At 41.5% G+C, this 18747-nt stretch overlaps 1 protein-coding gene across 5 annotated transcripts in view; it reads right to left on the bottom strand.

Annotated features, from left to right (window-relative positions):
- ARHGAP21 (Rho GTPase activating protein 21) overlaps positions 1-18747 on the bottom strand; it is a 208467-nt gene that overhangs the window by 80231 nt on the left and 109489 nt on the right. For all 5 annotated transcript variants that reach the window (XM_032775680.2, XM_075062282.1, XM_032775676.2 and 2 more), the window contains one exon: positions 3043-3135. In XM_032775680.2, coding sequence (XP_032631571.2) covers positions 3043-3135 — 93 coding nt within the window. The remainder of the gene's footprint in view (positions 1-3042; positions 3136-18747) is intronic.

The following is an 18747-nucleotide window of genomic DNA, read 5'->3' as shown; positions in this document are numbered from 1 at the left end:
TACTACTTGTTTTCACGCAGGAATATTAAGTAATGATGAACATTCTTAGATTGCCTCATATCACCTGTTTTCCTGTGGAGTTTTTAGTCTCCAGCCTGCTCTCCCCGTGATTTTCACATCAGCTCTCAGGCTGGGAACCAGCAGAAGTGATATGGGTCAGCTTGGAGCAAGTGCCCAATGACTCAAAAAAGGAATTGCCTGGAAGCTTAAGTGGCACTCAGGACAGACTCAGCCTCAGGAATGGAGGGATTGAAGGAGGATTATAAAGGCGGAAGGGGCTTTGCTCTGTCGTAGGTGGGAAGAAGCAGGTAAAAGTTGTTGTTACAGTTATCCAATGATTAAATCCACCTCTATACTTTTTGGCAACACTGTGAATCAATCTGAACACACTGGTACCAATTCTCTCCTGCCTTGTATGTTGTGTAGTCATTACATTTGTGCTGCGTGACTGCAAAACATTCTGATAGCATTTTATACCCACTTTGCATAGGTGTACATAAGGGGCAAAGCATGGGAGAATCAGGCCCATTACAGTTACAGATATTGTAATTGCTTTCTACTATGTTCGGGATTCTCAGATGTGATCTTGGAGGTAAAAAGCTTGGAGAGTCAAACATGGAAACTATGGACCTGCTCAGCAACAACCCAATTAGACTTATGAATACAAAAACTACATCAAACTATGAAAAATGTTTAAACTAAACCATTCTGCAGTTAGGCTATCCTTTCAATTTTCAGATTCTTTCCTTTCAAGATTATCACAAATCTCTATATTACAGCAAGCCACATTTAGTTTTTCCAGGCAACTGATCCACTGACAAACTGGGTGTTTCTGTCCAATCAAACTGTGAATGAGACATTCAATAATACAAAATAAGGGCCTTGCAGCAATGAAATACAAACTGACAAAAATAATGAAACGTAACAACTTTAGTTCATATTAGATTTCAGAATGTTTTAACCTCTTTAGCGTAACCATAAAATGAAATAAAACCATATGTTGCAATGGAACAACTCAAGAAAAGTTGGTTCCACAAAATCAGATCTAACTATATACAAAGTGATTGTGTCAGAAGCTGAGCAATCTAACTGGCTGACCATTCCCTAAGTGCTTTATAATGTGATTTACAAGATACAGACACAATACATTTCAATCTAAAGTTTTTAACAGAAAAAGCAACCTGACCTAATTAGATATTATGACTATCAGCAATCTCCTTAAAAGGACACAGGTAATTTTTTTAAAAAATTATAATTTATTCTCTCCCCATCTGGGTTTCCTTTTTTTTTTTTTTTTTTAAATAAGTCTGAAAATAAAATATTCTCTGTACTGATTTTATCCTTTCCAGTATGGCAAATGCTGAATTTCACCCTCAGTCAGAAAAGTAACATGCTCTCTTTGTACAACTTCAATATAAGTTGCAATTTATCAAGCTAAAACATCTCTCTATACACCAGCATCAAATGATGCCATTGTTGCTCAGAGAATGCTTGCTATTGTAAAACTATACCAGAGTGAGGAGAAAAAATAGGATGTACTGCAGAGCCTGGAAAGTTAGTGCTTTGATTTTTTAAATTTCTAAATGCCCTAGAGTTTTCATATTTCTTTTGAAAAAAACTTACAAAATTACCCTATTCCAGACAATTAATACATGTACACTATTATTAAAAAAATCTCAACAGCCAAGTCAGAGGTGTTCTCTGACACACATGTATTGCTTTTGTGTAGTATAGCGTTTGCCATACTTTTAAGAATAGAAATTCACATTTACAATGGTATCCGGCTACATGATCTGTAGTTGCATAACTTGTATTATTGTTCCTGCTAAACATTTTCTTTTGTGAGAAATTTAAATAAAGAACCACAAATTATTACAAAACTTAGGCTAAACCTACACCAGGCTTGTGCCAGCATAGCCATGTTGGTCACAGGTGGCAAGAGGTGAGAGCCTGATCAATCTAGGCATGCAGGCAGAATTATGTAGTGCACAGTTATATCCTGGTATAGATTGTTTTGCTTGTGGGGACTTGGGGGGGTGTTTACTATACCGGTATAAAGCGCAACTTTGGCTGATCCAGACCAGGAGTGTTTTGCCAGCATCAGATGTATTCTCTGCTTCAAAGAATGTATGGACTAAATCAGACAAAGCAAGCAAAATAATTGTTAGGGAGAAGGCCAAATGGGGATTGCTCATATTTATTTGCTTTAAAATAGGTGGGAAGTGGGAAGGCGGAGGGTTAAATGACTTGAAACCCATCAAGTTATGCACTTAACCTATGTAACCATATTAAACTCCTGTTAGCCCTGGTCTTCCCTCAACACTTCCCTTCTGTTTGTCACATTCACCTGTCCCTTGTCTTATATTAATTATAAGCTCTTCACATCTTCCTTTATGTTTGCATAGCACCTATCACAATAGGACCCCAGTCTTGATTGGGGGTTTAGGGCATTAAAACAAATAAATAACACAAAAACATGAAAAATACAGGACAACCACTCAGGAAAAGGAAGACGAGGGAATTACAGGAGAGCAGAAGAAGAGCAGAAGGATTGCTTGAAGAGTTGGGTTTGATGTAGAGGTCCGACAGAAGAGAGAGGGCAGAGGACAAATCTGGCGACAATGCTCAAACTATGGCTAGGTGGAGTGGTCACATGACTGACACCATAAAAGAAAAGGTTGTAAAAAAGTAAAGCAGCAGCAAACAGAGAATTGAAGAGCAGACAGTGGGAGAGGAGGCAATACAAAACAGGAGCCAAGATTAAGGTGGGGGCAAGATTATGTAACACTTTATAGGCAAGGAAAAGGAGCATGAGTTTTGGTAGGGAAACAGGAAGCCATTGAAAAATAATCAAAGGGGTGAATTGCGTGGTCAGAGTAGTGGGACTGAAAGAAGACTATAGTAGCAATGTTTTGGGCAGTCCACAGAGGGAGAGGTGAGAGTAAGCGAGTCCAGAAAGTACAATAATCAAGATGAAAGACAAGACTGCAGAAAAATTATAGCTTTGTTTATATTAAATTAGCACTATAAAAAGAACAGCACCTGTGCATAATCCAGCTTCGAAAGCAGGTCCACCTTCTTTAACCTGCTTAACAAATATGGTATCCATTGGTTCCAGTCTGTTTCTTTGCTTCCCTAAAGAAAAGCACATGTTTTGAAAGGTATTTTATTAAGCTGTATTATGATGCTGAACTGTAAAAACCATTCTGAAAAAACTTAATCATGCCATATTCATTGTCATATTAAGTATTAGGATCCAAATTATTTCTTAATTAATTTGGCAAATAGAGTATTAACATCTGTTCTATTCGAAACCATTTGTTTTCTTTCGGCTAGATTGAAGATCTTTGAACTGCCTGTTAAACTGTAGTTGCAAAATTGTAGCACATGAATATACCAGAAGACTTGACACTTTTCAGCTTTATATTTTCATCTCATCAGTATTCCATCCTCAGATTGGTGACCGTGGCATTCAATAAGGGACATCCCTTGTTTCCCAGATTCCCATCTGACAGGTTTATGAAATCGTACTAACTGAAATCACAATCAGAATTACAGAGCTATAACAGAAAGAAAGAAGGAAAGAAAGAAAGGGAAAAAAATAATGGGTATTTCTCCAAAAGAGGGACTAGACTTTGTAGTACTCTGAAAGCACCGTAAAAAAAAACCCCAAACTACTAACAGCTCCTTGAGACAGACAAGAGCTGACCAAAGGTCTTTGAAAATTTGTTTTTGATGGAAGTTCAAAAAGCAAGGTGCACACCAAGGTTAATCATAGCGATTGGGTGTCTAAATTGTACATATTTTACATGTTCATAAACTGAGTGAGACATTCACAGGTTTGTTTCAGGGAGTCTAAACTGGTGAAATTTATAACCTTCTTGCCTCCTCACTGTGCACACTCACAAGTAACATGAATACCCCACCTCCTTCCCCTCTTACACATCACTTTTGCATTTGGTCCAGTAGGGTGCAGCAGGAAACTGACTAGCATTTATCATTAAAATAGGGAGATGGAGCATACTACAAGATACATCTATAAGATGGAAGTCAGAGTCCATCTATGTCTTAACTGTAACGTATCAAAAGAGCTGGAGTGAAATACAGTAAATTACATCTTAGACTTGCCTCTGAATTTGGTCCACAGTATACAAACAAACAAGTCCTAATGGTTCAATTTTGCCAACTGCTGAGCAACCTGAACTCCCAATGAAAAGCAATTACAACTGTAAGTGATAGCAGAGCCACAAATAAAATCTTAACTTCCTATAGGACAATCAAGAAAGTTGGCTCTATGAAAGGAGATCACTTTATATATCAGAAGTCGAGCAGTCCAACTGGCTGATCATTCCTCGAGTGCTTTATAATGTGATTTACAAGATACAAGTATAATACATTTTATTCTACAGTTTTGACAAGAGAGACTCTTCATGGAGAAATACCTACTATGTCTGGCATTCTCCACCTGCTCAAAATATAGACATTAAAACATTGCTAAACCTTTTATGGCCATTCAGAGGCGCTAATACTTCAAGGCTCCCATCTTGTCTTTGTTTTTTAAATTCCTGGTTAGTCAGCAGCAGAGACCCAATGCTGGCTCACTCCATCATCCCAAGTTACTCTATACATTGTCTCTATCCGAATACACAAAACTAGGGGCCAAGTAGCCATGTCACTCCCATTCAACATCAAATGCAGACAAGGATCCCTTGGAAAAACAGAATCCTTTGCATGCATCCACTATATCTGTAAATCAGTGGAGATAACTACATACTAATCTACAGAGCACAGAGACTGAAGGCTTCTCTGGAGAGCTTGAGTTTGACTGACAATAGTGGAGTCCCCAAAGTTCACCATGACAGGGGACTAACATCTACACCGATAGTATCTCAGATGGTGGCCAAAAACCGCCTCTTCAACACACAAACAATCCACTTCACAGGTATTCTTAGGCCCAATTCACAGAGTTGGTCTCACACTGGACTAATTCTTTGGCTTAGAAAAGGAAATAGGAAATATTAGAAATTCACCCCTTTTCCCAGAAAGGTCACTACCTCCTTCAAACCAAGATCAAATCTGCAGGCACACAAGGCTGGAAGAAGGGACTATCACCACAGTCTGCCCCTGTAAATTTATGGTCCCAGATAAATTCCAGAGCATCTTCAATAAAATCTATATACAACTGAAGAGTCAAAGAGTGGAAGACCCAGAAAGATGCTACAGGTCTGATCCTTATTTGCACTAAAGCTGCTTTAAATTGCTAGAGCAATGTAAAATGGATTTAATGTAAATAAGTCTAGGGGCTTGGCTACACTGGAGAGTTGCAGTACCGTAAACCCACCACCAGCGCTGCAACTTACTCACCGTCCACACTTGCAGGGCACATACAGCACTGCATCTCCCTGGCTGCAGCACTGGTTGTACTCCTGCTCTGCCTCGGGTATAAGGATTGCAGCGCTGGTGATGCAGCGCTGCTCCGCAACTGTGGCCACCAAAAGTGCTGTAATTGGTCTCCAGGGTATTAGGAGGTATCCCAGAATGCCTGTTCACAACAAACTGGAAGAGTGGCTGAACTCACGGGCTTCCCGGAGCTGCTTATCTAAAAAACAAACAGCTCCTGTTTGCTCGAGAAGAGGCAGGCAGGGGAATTGTTTTGGAATGTTCACAGCTGTTTGTTTGAGCAGAGAAGCCACACGGCGGAGGGGGATTCTATGTTGAAGCAGCTGCTTATGTGGTCTGAAGGCTATTTAGGAGTGCATAATTTGCATTTAGTGAATAAGAGACAGGTGGGCGAAGGGGTCGAAACTTTTAAAATGATTGAAGGTTGGTGCTGTGTATCTTCCAGTCCTCAGAACTTGCAAGGCAGGGAGCTGACACCGTGCCAGCTCCAAAAATCCACTCTCTCTGTCTCCCCCACGCTCCCTGTCACATTCCACCCCACACCCCTCTTTTGAAAAGCACGTTGCAGCCACCTGAACACTGGGATAGCTGCCCACAATGCACCACTCCCAACAGCGCTGCAAATGCTGCAAATGTGGCCACACTGCAGCGCTTTCCCTACACAGCTGTACGAAGACAGCTGTAACTCCCAGCGCTGCACACCTCCAAGTGTAGCCAAGGCCTAAGTCACTTGGATCACTCATGAGCCACTGCCAGACAGACTGGCACCATCAGACCCTTAGATCTCTTTAGTTCTCAGATACGGATGTCAGATGACGCAGAAAGGAAGGAACCAAGTGGTAATACTTGAAAACCTGATCAGAAGCTGGTAACTCCAAAACAAGGTTTTCTAAAATCCTAGGCTATGGCTGTAGCTGAGACTAAAATCTCTTTTCTCTTTGGCCACTGCAGCAGGTAAATCCTGTATCACAGAACTTTAAAATGGCCTGTGAATGACTGTTTCAGTTCAGATTGCACCCACACAAACTCAGAAGCCAGCTCCACTCCATGTGAATAACTATCAACAAGCTTCTCAGAGAAGATCAAGTAAGTCCCAAATGCCCTCTCTGCAGACAGCAGTAGTCACATGCTAAAACAGCCAATCCCCCCCGCCCCAACTACCACCACCACCCTGCTCTTTACAGAATTCAGTATTTTCCCTGAGCAAGATATTAGAGTGCTGGAAGGAACCTACATCATCACTACCTGTGATTCTCAATACAACTGGGTGGCACTTACCTCTTGCAAGTGCCCCCTGGCAGAATGTGTGTGCCTCCACTCAGTCTCTATAATTGTGCTGTCTTCTGTAACTCAGTCCTCCAGCCAAGTCACACACAGTCTATATATGAAACAGAAACAAAACAAACCCCTTCCGGGATAAAGAGTCCAACAGAGGCCTATCTTGGTATCCCTCGAGTGGTACAGCTTCCTTTAGCCCTCCCTGGGCTCAGTCTTTAAACAGTCCTGACACTGGTATTGGTCTGTGCAGGGCTGTCCCTAGCTATTTTGGTACCCTACGCAGCCCTCGCCCCCCTCAGGGGGCTGCCCTGGGCCCTGCCCCAGGCCTCTGTGGGGGGGGGAGCGGGGGGGTTGGCCTCAGGCCTCCATGGAGGACAGGTGCTGGCCACTTCCTGCAGGAAGTGGAGTGACCTGGCCCAAACCTGCTCTGCTCCCCTGCCTCTCAAGCTTAGGGGAAGAAGGGGGAAAACCGCCCCCCAGTTCTCACCAGCAGTGCGACTGGGAGCCAGGGGAGTGCAGCAGAGCAGGCTGGGGCCAGGTTGCCCTACTTACCAGTGAGTGCAGGCCCCACCGCTTCTAGAGTCCTCAGGGGAGTGGGGACAGGGCTGGGGTGGGAAGAGGTGGGGTGGCAAAGAGGCTGTAGCCCTGGGGAAGAGCCGGGGCTGGAGCAGCATGCAGCTGCGCAGGGCACCAGGAAATCTGGTGCCCCAAATCTCCTGGTGCCCTATTCAGTTGTGTACTTTGCATATGGGTAAGGATGGCTCTGGGTCCATGCCCCCAAGTCTCCCTCCCTGGAGACATCTTCACCCTCTCTGGGCTCTTCTCTGACCCCAGTTCTCCAGCTGAGTCGCTAAACAGTTCAGGTCCCTTCTGGGCGTGTACCAAAGTCCGCTAAAGTCCAATATCACTGACCCTCTTCAAGGTCTTCTCCGGGATCAGTTCAACTCCCTCCTCAAGAATTTAGCCCCTCCACTTGTGGCCGGTGGGGTCCTGGGCCTGCCCACTACTCCTGGGTCCCAGCTGAAGGACCCTACAAATAGCAGCCACCCGCTGCATCTCTGACTACTCAAGATGCTGCTACAATTTCCTGAGCCACTTCCCCAGGACCCCTTCACCCTCACCCTAGGGCTTCAGCTGCCAAGTTCCAGCAACCAGCCAGGAGCTTCTCCTTGATACCCTGGTCCCTGACAGCAACCAACCAATCTGTTTGAGGTTCTGCAGTCCTTTCAGCCAGCCAGGAACACCACCCTTGCTCCTATGGCTCCAAGCAGAAACTGCCTCCTGTTCTGTACTGCAGCTCCTTTTGTCTGGGCCTGGAATGGCCGCTCCCCGCAGCCTCCCTCTGATTGGCTGCTTCCCATGCAGCCTCTCTAGGCCACTTGGAGGACAGTTCCACTACTCCTTTATGGGGACAGGGTATGGTAGGACCCTGAGGCTTGCAGCAGGGGACCTCTGAGCCTGGTACACCCCATCACACAGACCCACGATCACTGCGGCTGTGGAAAGATGCATCTAGAGCATCTGGCACCTTTATTGGTAAAAATCATCAAATGCCACCTTTGATTAGAACATGTCTTAATGCCACATATTTTTAAACCTTCTCTTGACTCAGGCCTTGACAGTTACCACCCCAGCAAACTGCCATTCTTGATCAAGATAATTGAGAAAATAGCTGAGTAGTAATCTCACTCTGTACCTACATTAATCAAGTAGTAACGATGAAAGTGGTCATCCTTAAGAATGAAGGATGTAAGAAGAGAGGACAGGGCTCCTAGCAAGAGGGCAAAAGCTTTGAAGCTTACTAGCTAATGGTTAGAGAAATCAGAAACCTGATAGCTTTCAGAAAAGTGTAAAACTCTTCATCTTAGCTTTTCCATATTCCCAACAGCAAAGAAGAGAGGAATTAGAACTAGAGAAAAAAGAAAAGAAGAAAAAAAGAGAGAGGGGATAAGGAGTAGAAGGAAAGCAGAGAGAAAATAAAGCAATAAAATTAGGTCATGGAGCATTTGCGTGTTTGGTTTTTAACTCTTTGGAAAGTTGTTGAAAACTACAGTGATGAGTGCCTTGAGAAAATCTGGATAAATAGCAAGGGTAGATGACAATTCTCAAATAATAAAACAAACTCATTGTCTGCCCCGAGAGGACATTTAGAAACTAAAAGGAAACAAAATTAGTCAACTCCTTCCTCCAACTGAGATCATGGGAGGGTTTGTATGCTTCCACAATGCACGAACCAACTTTTTCCTTGGAAAGAGGCATTAGCCTACTTTTTCCCCCCAAGATGCCACAGAATTCAGCACTTCTGCCACAGAATCCACTATTGTTCAGCAGCCATGTGCCTAACATTTTTGTTTCTAGCTCCCTGCTGTGCTAGGACCTGTCTGCAGCTGATGTTTGCTCTGCATGTTTCCTTAGGGGGAGGATGGGGAATGTATCGGGCTACTGTACATTCTATATGCATTATTCCATGGAGCTAGGTAGCAGGTCACTGGAGAATGGGAACTGAAGTTCAGCTTGTATCTTCTACTTCTAATTAGAAGTATATGCTGGCCACCTCAGCCACCTGGAGAAGAGTATAGCAGTCAAAACCTGCATATAGAAGGTGCTGAAGCCAGCTAGAAGCTCCACCCTTCCCTGGAATACATGAGGAAGAGGTGATTCTGAGCTAGACAGCCTCAGGAGTGGAACGGGTGCTGCTTGAAGACCATAACAAAAAATGTATCCTTTCGAACAGTCATGGTGAAAACACTGATCATGACATTTTATGTCAAAATAATATAGCTATATATTTTTGTAGACATGAAAATGAGGGATATTTTGCTGGAAAAGACTAAGTTAATATTGCTATTGAGAAAACTAGTCCCACTGTGTCATGGAGTAGTCGGGGATCTGGCTACGAAATGAGAATCTAATGACACTTAAAACTAGGTTAAAATATAACAAGCAGATCAAATGTTGAAGACGTTAGTGGCAGAAGTTATGAAAAGAGCCGTGAAAATATATTCCATAAACTCAACACTTGCAGGACAGCTGCATTAAATAAATTGCATTCAACTGAAATTGTAAGGCAAGCATATACCAGGTTGTGTAAGCATAAACTTGACACCAAAAAGTACAGTGGCTCCTAGTTTTCAAAAGCTACCACCCAATCTGCACCCAAGACAAAGGTCAGGATAAGGGTACTCTAGAAATAAGACTCAAATGCAACAAGTTACTGGAACCTGTAAAATGTGCCCATATACTAAGTAGGAGAGTCTCAATAGGTTATGCTGCAAAGACTAAAACTGTCCTAAACTATCCACAATATGAAAACTTTTCCATAAACACAAAATAGTAGAGATTGTGATACTAAATCCAGTGGCACAAGTAACTATTTCACAATTCATGAAGCTCTAACACAACAAGATTCAGTAACAGACTACCCAAATCACAAGACAAATAGATTCTTTCAGACCTTGAATTAAAGTAATAACTGACTGTGTTTGGGGAGGCATGAGGCTACATGAACATGGAAAGATCAGTGGCTTTTTGTGTTTGAGGAAAAATATTTTAAATAAAGCCAATTACAAGGCACCACCAGAAAGTTCCCTGAAGAGAAGGCATATTGAACAATGCATAACAACAAGACAGAGCTGCACAGAACCTTGGAATCCAAACAAAACCAGAAGATCACACAGAAAAAAAGTCTACATTCCACAAGAAACCCAAAGTTACTCTGTATTCTGCTTTAAGTAAGAATTTAGCAAGACTAAGTATCAGGAGTACTTAGCTATTTACAGCATTCTACAAGGCATGGAAGGGGAAAAAAGAGCCATTGGCTAGGTAATGTTACCAATAAATAGCTCCTCTAAACAGGGGTGCTCACAACCTCAGAGTGCAGCCACCAACTCTTACTGGTGGCTGGTCTGACATTTTTTCCTAAAATGTTTAATTTACTTTACGGGAAAAAAATAAAATATGCACATATACATGTCCAAATCATTGCAATTTATTTATGTAGGGTTCTGCCCCCCCTCGCCCCCACTCAACAAAAATAAATGTACACTTGTCCCTATTCTTTACTGGACCTAAACAGAATAGAAACACAAATAAGATGCTTTGCACATTCTTGTCTTTTGTTCTAGTTGTTTCTTTTGCTTTTGGGGTTGCTTTTTATTTCATTTTTTCAAACTTCCTGGCTAGTAAGTCTGCTGCTGTGGAAAAAGATGCTTGTATGTTAATATCACTTTTCACAGCCTCCCAGCTAGCTACTAAGTCTGCTGTGAAAGTGATATTAAACACAGAAATATCACTTTTCACAGCAGACTTGGGGTACAAATTAAACCCTGATGGGGAGGTGGATAGGGAGGCAGAGGGGCCAAGGATGACAGAGGGAATGGATGTGAGGCTAGGAAAGGCAACAGGGCCCATGGGGGTAGGGGGAGGAGGTGAACCAGGACTGGAGCCCACTGCCATGCAGTCCCAGGGGCAGGAGCCTGCTGCTGGATGGCTAAGCGACAGAGCCCAAAGCCCTGTGCCCAGGGGACATGGTCCAGGGATGGAGCCTGAAGCCCCACAGCTGAAGCCTGCCACCCACCACTCCGTGGCTGAAACCCAAGCCCACCACCCCTGGGAAGGTGGGAGATTCACTGGCTGCCTGCTCCTCTAGCATTTGTCTCTCCAGCAGGAGCAAGGCCCAAACCCTTGCTGGAGGCCATGGGGGAAGGGATACTGGTTCCCCCTTCCCCCATTCACCACCCAGAAAGCTGTGGCCTCAAGAAAAGCCCCTGGCGGCCTCATGCAGCCACGGTGGCCACACTTGAGAAACACTGAAGAGTACGGTTGCCAACCCTCCAGGATTGGCCTGGAGTATCCAGGAATTAAAGATTATGTCATGTGATGAAATCTCCAGGAATACATCCAACCAAATTTGGCAACCCTACTGAAAAGTTGATCATCAATTTTGTAAATATATTGCTATGTTTAATATACACAATAGCTTCATACACAGGGCACTTAACAGGAATACAAAGTTTTATTTATTGGAGACAGAAGAATGTTGTACATTTTCCAGGCTTATACTGGGAAATGAATACTTCTCAGTTCTCTTTAATCTGCTATACTAAAACTGTTTGGACACAAACGAAAACTGCTCCCCATTAGTAACAAGCATGAGCTTTGCAGGAAGTGTATGCCCCAAAATACTGCATGTTTGCATTTTAAATTATAATCTTAACAGAGCTAGAAATACAGAATTTCTTCTTTAAGAAATAGCTGGAGAAGCAATCCTAACTCATCATATCAAATGAAAGGGGATAAATGTTAAGTGTCTCTTAAAACTATAAAAATGTGAAAGCACTTAGTGTTATAAACCAGATTACAGGTTTATGTTTACACTGTCCATTTAGGTTGAACTAGGCAAGTAACTTCTTGCTAAGTATTCAACTACAGGACTTGTGTTAAGTACTACTGACACTTCCAAGTGAACATTTTTAAGATATCAAAAGCACAAAAAAGAAAACCCTGAATTTCACAATTGACCCACGGCCTTGAAAGGTTTGCAAATATAATTCACACCATGTAACGCAGCACACAGAATTTCTCAGTATATTAGATGCAAGGATTTTCTAGCATGGCCTCCATCTGCCCTCCCTAGCCAACAAATTAAGACCAATCTGTCCTGTAGCAAAGACAAATGCAAACACTCTCACAATTTTTCAAACTGGCACTAGGTACATTGACTATTGTCACGTGAAAGAAACTATATACCTGTTACTGGAGTTGTCGGAGTGCACTGCCTCTACACATTCACACTTGTACAACATCCCTCCCCAATTTTGCCAAGCCCTCACATAAATAGTAGAAAGGAACCGAGGGCAGCTAGAGTCATTGTCCCTTACAAGTCTCCACAAAGAACACTCAAACCTGCAGGAGAGTGAGAGGACTTGTGAGTCACTGTTTTCTAGATGGTTCCAACCCCTCAGCATGAACCATATTTTTAATCATGCGGGTCATTTGCAAACTTAATTTGATACATTGAGACTGAACAATTTATCATGGGTTATGAAAATACAGAAGTAAAAATGAACTGAGCTTGGTTGGACAAATGTGTACATTTTTCTTTTGAATATGACAACTATTTTTCCCTTACCATGTTTACCTTTGCATTTCTTTAATATATAAAAATCCTCTTAATTATATTTACTGTCCCAATGTTGAGTTTAGCCACAAATCATCACAAAAGCAGAGCAAGAAAACATATTTGGTATAACAATACACTAGAAGGCTCCTGCTCCTTCGTGATTTGGGAAGGTCAATTAAACCACACGGAAACTGGCTTTTAAAGTTAGCCTTATTTAAATAGTTTGAATAAAATTGCTTGCAAAACGTGAGTCAGCTGAGTGGAAAGTAATTTTTCTGAACTTTTATAGAGCAGTAATTAAATCAGAAGATGAAAACCTTGCACAGTGAAGACTGACAAACAATAGCTTCAATTTAAGATAACCTTAAAAGGCAATGTATAAACATACATCAAGAGACCTTCATGGAAAGTACTGGTTACTAAATCCAAATTATTATTATTATTATTATTATTATTATTTTTTTTTTTTTTTTACTGTTTGTCAAGGTTAATTTAGGCATCAGATATTTAAATTCCAGTTCCTTCATGTGCTGCCTTTCCTCATTTTTCATTAAAAAAGTGACATGCCTCACATAGGGAAATTGATACTGTTTCTCTTTCGACCATACAATTATGCTATGTCATCTAAAGCAGACTTCCTATATCACAGATCAAAGTTCTTTGCTCTTTTTGTTTGAAGAAGTTTAAAACTTTCTCAGTTATCCATAAAAAAGATAATCAAAAGTTTCAACATCTTACATGTATGGCAATTGTTTTCCTTTATTTTTACTCTGGGAATAGGAGTTAAAAAAATTACATATTTTTCGAAGTGCCACATCCACAGTTTTGGGACTCTACATTTCACAGTGAAACTGTAGCGCACATGACAAGCTGGTAGTTTATAAAGAACATGCAGTCAAATAAAAAACAGTTTCTTTAAAGAAATAATGCATTATGAGAAATAAAAATTAACTTAAAGAGGGCACTCACTGGTCTCAACCTTACTTACTCATAGTTAGATCTGCTCTTGCACCAACATCACAATGGAGGTATCTTATACAATCCTTCATCTTCCCTGAGTTCAGATACCCTCTGCTGGAGTATAGCAGCAGTGACACTCCAGTTTACCCTGGCTCCCTCCGACTGCACAACTTTTAGCTCTCTGCTCTCCATGACAGAGCCTTAAAGTTAGCTCGTCTTACAAACTACTGACAACTTAAAATGAATTGGATTTTCAGTCAGCATAATTGGATGGTCTCTCTTTTAGGGCGGTCTAAGGATCCTGTGTACTGAATTTGCATTCCTTCTGGCTCAGTCAGGGCTCGCCTTCATGACAGCATTAACCCATGGATTAATTTGAGCATTTACCCAACAAAACTCTGGCCACACAAAAGTCTCCAGCTCAAGTTAAATGGTGCTTTAAACTGGACCCAACTGGCCCATTGGATAGTGTAGGTTGTTGAAGCCTGAGTGCTGCTGACATTTGAGCTAATACAGCAGCAAGAACTCATGTGGCTTATGCCGCTAATACAAAACACTGCACTGCTCAAGTTTTGTTTTGCATTGGGACAACTCCTCTGGAGTTTAGTGAGGGTAAACTGAGTGTAGATAAGTTGACAGTGCATGAAGAGGAGCCCTTATAGAGGAAAAAAAATCACTCACTGATGCTCTCTCATTCTAATGGCAGGGTTAAATGCCACCAGGAATAAAATCCAAGAAAATGGAGTCACAGGTATTCAACAAGGGTTCTTTTGCTTAGTAAGTAGAGTATTGATTCCCATAACATCAGGTGAGTTACTTTAATAAGACGCATTAAAAATGACCAGAGCTGGGAAAACAAACCCAAGGAAACATAAGGAATAAAGTCTGTAACCAAGAATGGGACATATGAGAGAAAAACAGCTTATGTTGACAAGCTAGAGGATCCACTTAGTCCTTTCCAGGACAAGCTGTGAAGTTCTCTCTTGTAATTTTACACAAGTATTCTAACAGACTAACTAGGAATCTTCAATCTCATGAGATTTGCAAGTGCCTTCCTTAATCACAGGGAGGCCTCGGTTAAAGGAATAACCATAAGACTTTCATATCTCCTGAATTAATCAGTCACCTTGGTTTGGATGAGGGCCAACTAAGATTAAGTTGGAAGTTTCTTTTGAACAATACTTCCTGTAACCCTACCTGGTCTAAGCACTTCATAGGATTATCTATGAGCTGATCAGATGAGACTACTAGCAATCACTTCCTTCACCACCAGACAATTTCTCACATTGCTCAGGGTATGGCTACATTTGGAATTTCAAAGCGCTGCCGTGGCAGCACTGCGGGAGCACTGCCGCGGCAGCGCTTTGAAGTGTGAGTGTGGTCGGAGCGCTGCACGTAAACCACATCCTCCCAGCGCTGCACGTAAACCACATCCTTTACGGGTGTAGGGTACAGCGCTGGGAGCCGTGCTCCCAGCGCTGCCGCCCTGATTATGCTGACACTTTACAGTGCTGTATCTTGCAGCGCTCAGGGGGGTGTTTGTCACACCCCTGAGCGTGAAAGTTGCAGCGCTGTAAAGTATGAGTGTAGCCATGGCCTCAGTCACAACTATAACAACAAAGATAATCTTTCTTGGTACACTGTTTGGGACAGGGTCATCTGGAAGGCAGTATGATCCATACATTGTGAATTGGGTGATCACAATAGCACAAAGTTGCCTTTTAATTAGTCTCTAATAAGTTTATTTCTGGCCAAAAAAAAAGTATCACAGAGGTAAAAACTTCCTGCAAGAGAACAGAGTAGTTTAAAGGTTTAAAAGCAACATCTGAAATGACCTTCAGTCGGGACCAGGTTGGCATAGGGCCAAATACATAGCGCCTATGCAAGTCCCATAGCTAAATTAGACTTCCTGGGCTTTTACGCACAAAATCTTTTGACTCGGGGGAGGGGAAGAGGGGGGACAGGACAGACTATGCAAATGAACCCTCCAGTTTTACTTCCTCCCCAAGCATGCTGCCAAGCAGAATTGGGCTCTATAAAAATCTATGCCGCTTGTTGCACCCCATACAATCTGGCATTGCAGAGAGCACTGGTTTCTGGGAAGCTTTTTATCTAATGAGTGGAGGGCTAGAGTCCTCCAGTGATGCATGTTTTGCAGTTATCAATCTCTTGATGTTTGCAATCATATACAAAATTGCTTACTTGGCAAATGAAGCATAATCATGAACTGTTTCAGTAAATGGTAAACCATGGTTCCTATACTGCAGTCTGAGGACCAGAAGTGTCTATGGAAGCACTTACTAGTGGTCTGCAGAGGAATCTCAAGTGGGTATTTCTTATTTTTCAGGAACTAGATTACATTTTAAAAGCTAAAAATAGAAAAGTAATATTACAAAAGTCTTCAGTCTATCTAAGCAATTTCTGCAGTTGCCGTAGGAATGTTATTTCATCACCAGTGAAAAAAGACTCTTTATTTGCTCATGTATACATCAATAATGTACTGGCATGCGTGCCAGTCACCACATCAAAGGACATTCATTTTTGTGCCTCATACCCAGCAATGTACACTTTTGATAAGAGCCTATTCCTCTTTTCAGTATGACAATCCAGACAGATTAAAATGCTTGGATTGCAACCTGTGCGCACATTCTAATCCAGGCCACTGGAGGCTGGAAAAATGGGGTGAGCCCTGCACAGATACAAAAATTTGGATCCGACCTGCCATCAGCATTCTACTATCTACCTACCTACCTACGCCTGCACCTTCTAGATCAGCAGTTCTTGACCAGACAGCTGCGAGCCGATTTCAGGGGCCTTGTAGGGCAGAAGCCCATAGCCCCAAGCCCTGGCGCTACCTCTAAGGTACAGGTCCCTAAAATAGGAAGATAGGAGAAGACTTCATAGCTAAAAAATATAATTTTAAATGATTCTAAAGCAAAATATTTTATGCCAATTCTGTGACATACATTAAAGTGAATATATTCCAATACAAGTCAAGCCAGATTTGGAGTTCTGAATATTTTCTTTATGAAGTTTAAAAAATTAAGAACTTGATTTTGTTATGTATTCCCTCTGTTTCTGCTACTATTCTGCTAGATAGCAGATCACACACCTCCCCTTCAAAAATCGTTTTCCCCATTAAAGTGGCAACTGTATGGCATTGGTCTCGATTTTTCCCCAAGAACTGCCTGTGTTCCACACTTTGAGCTCCTAAATACAGATATTCTCACTAAACTGTAAATGTATTTTCCCTTGTTGGATAAAGCGTAAAGGTTACAATTATGACAGAGGGTTTATCTACATAAACATTCAGTTTGTGGCAAGCATGGCGGGGTGGGAATCTACCCCACACTAGCCATTAGTGAGCATCAACAGGGTCTACACAGAGTTAGTGTACGACAGACCAGTGCAGGATAGATTTATACCCCAGTTTACCACAAAAATGTTCTTATATCTTTGGTACTTGAAGCCCAAAGCCATCTCCTCTCACAGTTTTAAATATAAACCCAATACTGAACATTCCAGAATGTGCAGTTCAGTTTTGGGGCAAGAATAAAACTTTTCTTTTTCTTCTGTTCAACAGAGCAGTTCTACAAAGGATGAGCGTAGGACCTAAAACCATTGCGGAGAAATAAATCATAAGGCTTTTAAACAAGACCTTTAATAAAAGCCAGATGACACAAAACTATGAATGACCACTGGTTAATGTTCCATAGCCTCTCACTTGACAAGCAGTGGCCACAGGATACAGAAGGCCCATCTCAGCTAAAACAATGACAACGTTTTCTAAATGAATATCATTTAAAAAAAAAAACAACACCCCAGAAGTATTAAGCACTGGAACCAGTGGAAGATGGCTTTGGCAATGCTGACTGAACACGCAGATAGGTAATCCTCTTCCAGAATTGCCAAGCTAAAATGTTCAAGAATCACTAATTAGATTAAAAAGCCAATCTCATGCCGTGTGGTCTTTTCAGACTGAAAATTAAATCTTAAATGCACACAAAAAATTCACTCAAAAATGCAGGCGACACATCTAGCTAATACTGTCTCAACTCCTGGAATAAGGTACTGATCATGCTCTCTCTCTTCCCTTCCCCTTTTCCTAGACTTCAAGTTCCTTTCCATCCAGAAGGGGCACTCTCCCATTTACTAACTCCCCCATAACGCATTCTTCCTCAGTGTTCCGTTCCCTACATTCACCACCACTGCCTTTTGTTCATGCACTGCATACAGTGGGTTAACTTCTGAAAGCTTTGTATCAATGCAAAACCACAAAGTTTGTGAGTGGAATTAAGTTCATTCAGAACAAGAGCTGTCACTGAAGTCAACTTTCTATATCTGAAGAAGAAAAACACAAGAAGTGATACAGAAGACTAATATTCTAAATACGAAAGAACACTTGACTTTCTCTATCATACCAGAACCTACCCAAAGCCAAAACACAGGCTTAAAATATCAGGTCAGAATTTTTATAACTTAAATACTTTAAATGTAAACACCTAAATCAATAATTAGGTTCCTAAGTAAGTAGCTTGATTGTTAGGGTACTAAGCACCCACAGATCCCAAGGAAATCAAAGACATGAAGTCTTGCAGTAGCTCGTCCTCTGTGTTCCCTTACAAGACAGGAAACTGAGCAGTTCACATATTACAGGTAGCATTCGCTGTTCGGGAAAGATGAGAAATTGAAATGATGGTAGTTGCTATGGATACTGCTACACAAAAATAGGAGAGAAAATGGAATGAGCTAGAATATAATGAACTATAATACCAAAATATCTTGTAGGAATTAGATTTCCAAGCTCAATTTTTTTCCTGCCATAATATAACACAATACACTGAAATAAGTTTCTTCAGTTTTCAAGCTAAAAGAGGAATTCAGTAGAAAGACCAATCACTATTTACTTATAATTTATGAACCAATCATCTCAAAACAGTTTCAAAATAATATTTTAGATCAAAGAAAGAAAACCAAATACTGAATAG

This window comes from Chelonoidis abingdonii, chromosome 2 (assembly GCF_003597395.2).
Source record: "Chelonoidis abingdonii isolate Lonesome George chromosome 2, CheloAbing_2.0, whole genome shotgun sequence".
In the NCBI taxonomy this organism is placed as follows: domain Eukaryota; kingdom Metazoa; phylum Chordata; order Testudines; family Testudinidae; genus Chelonoidis; species Chelonoidis abingdonii.
This window is presented reverse-complemented; position numbering and strand designations above follow the sequence as displayed.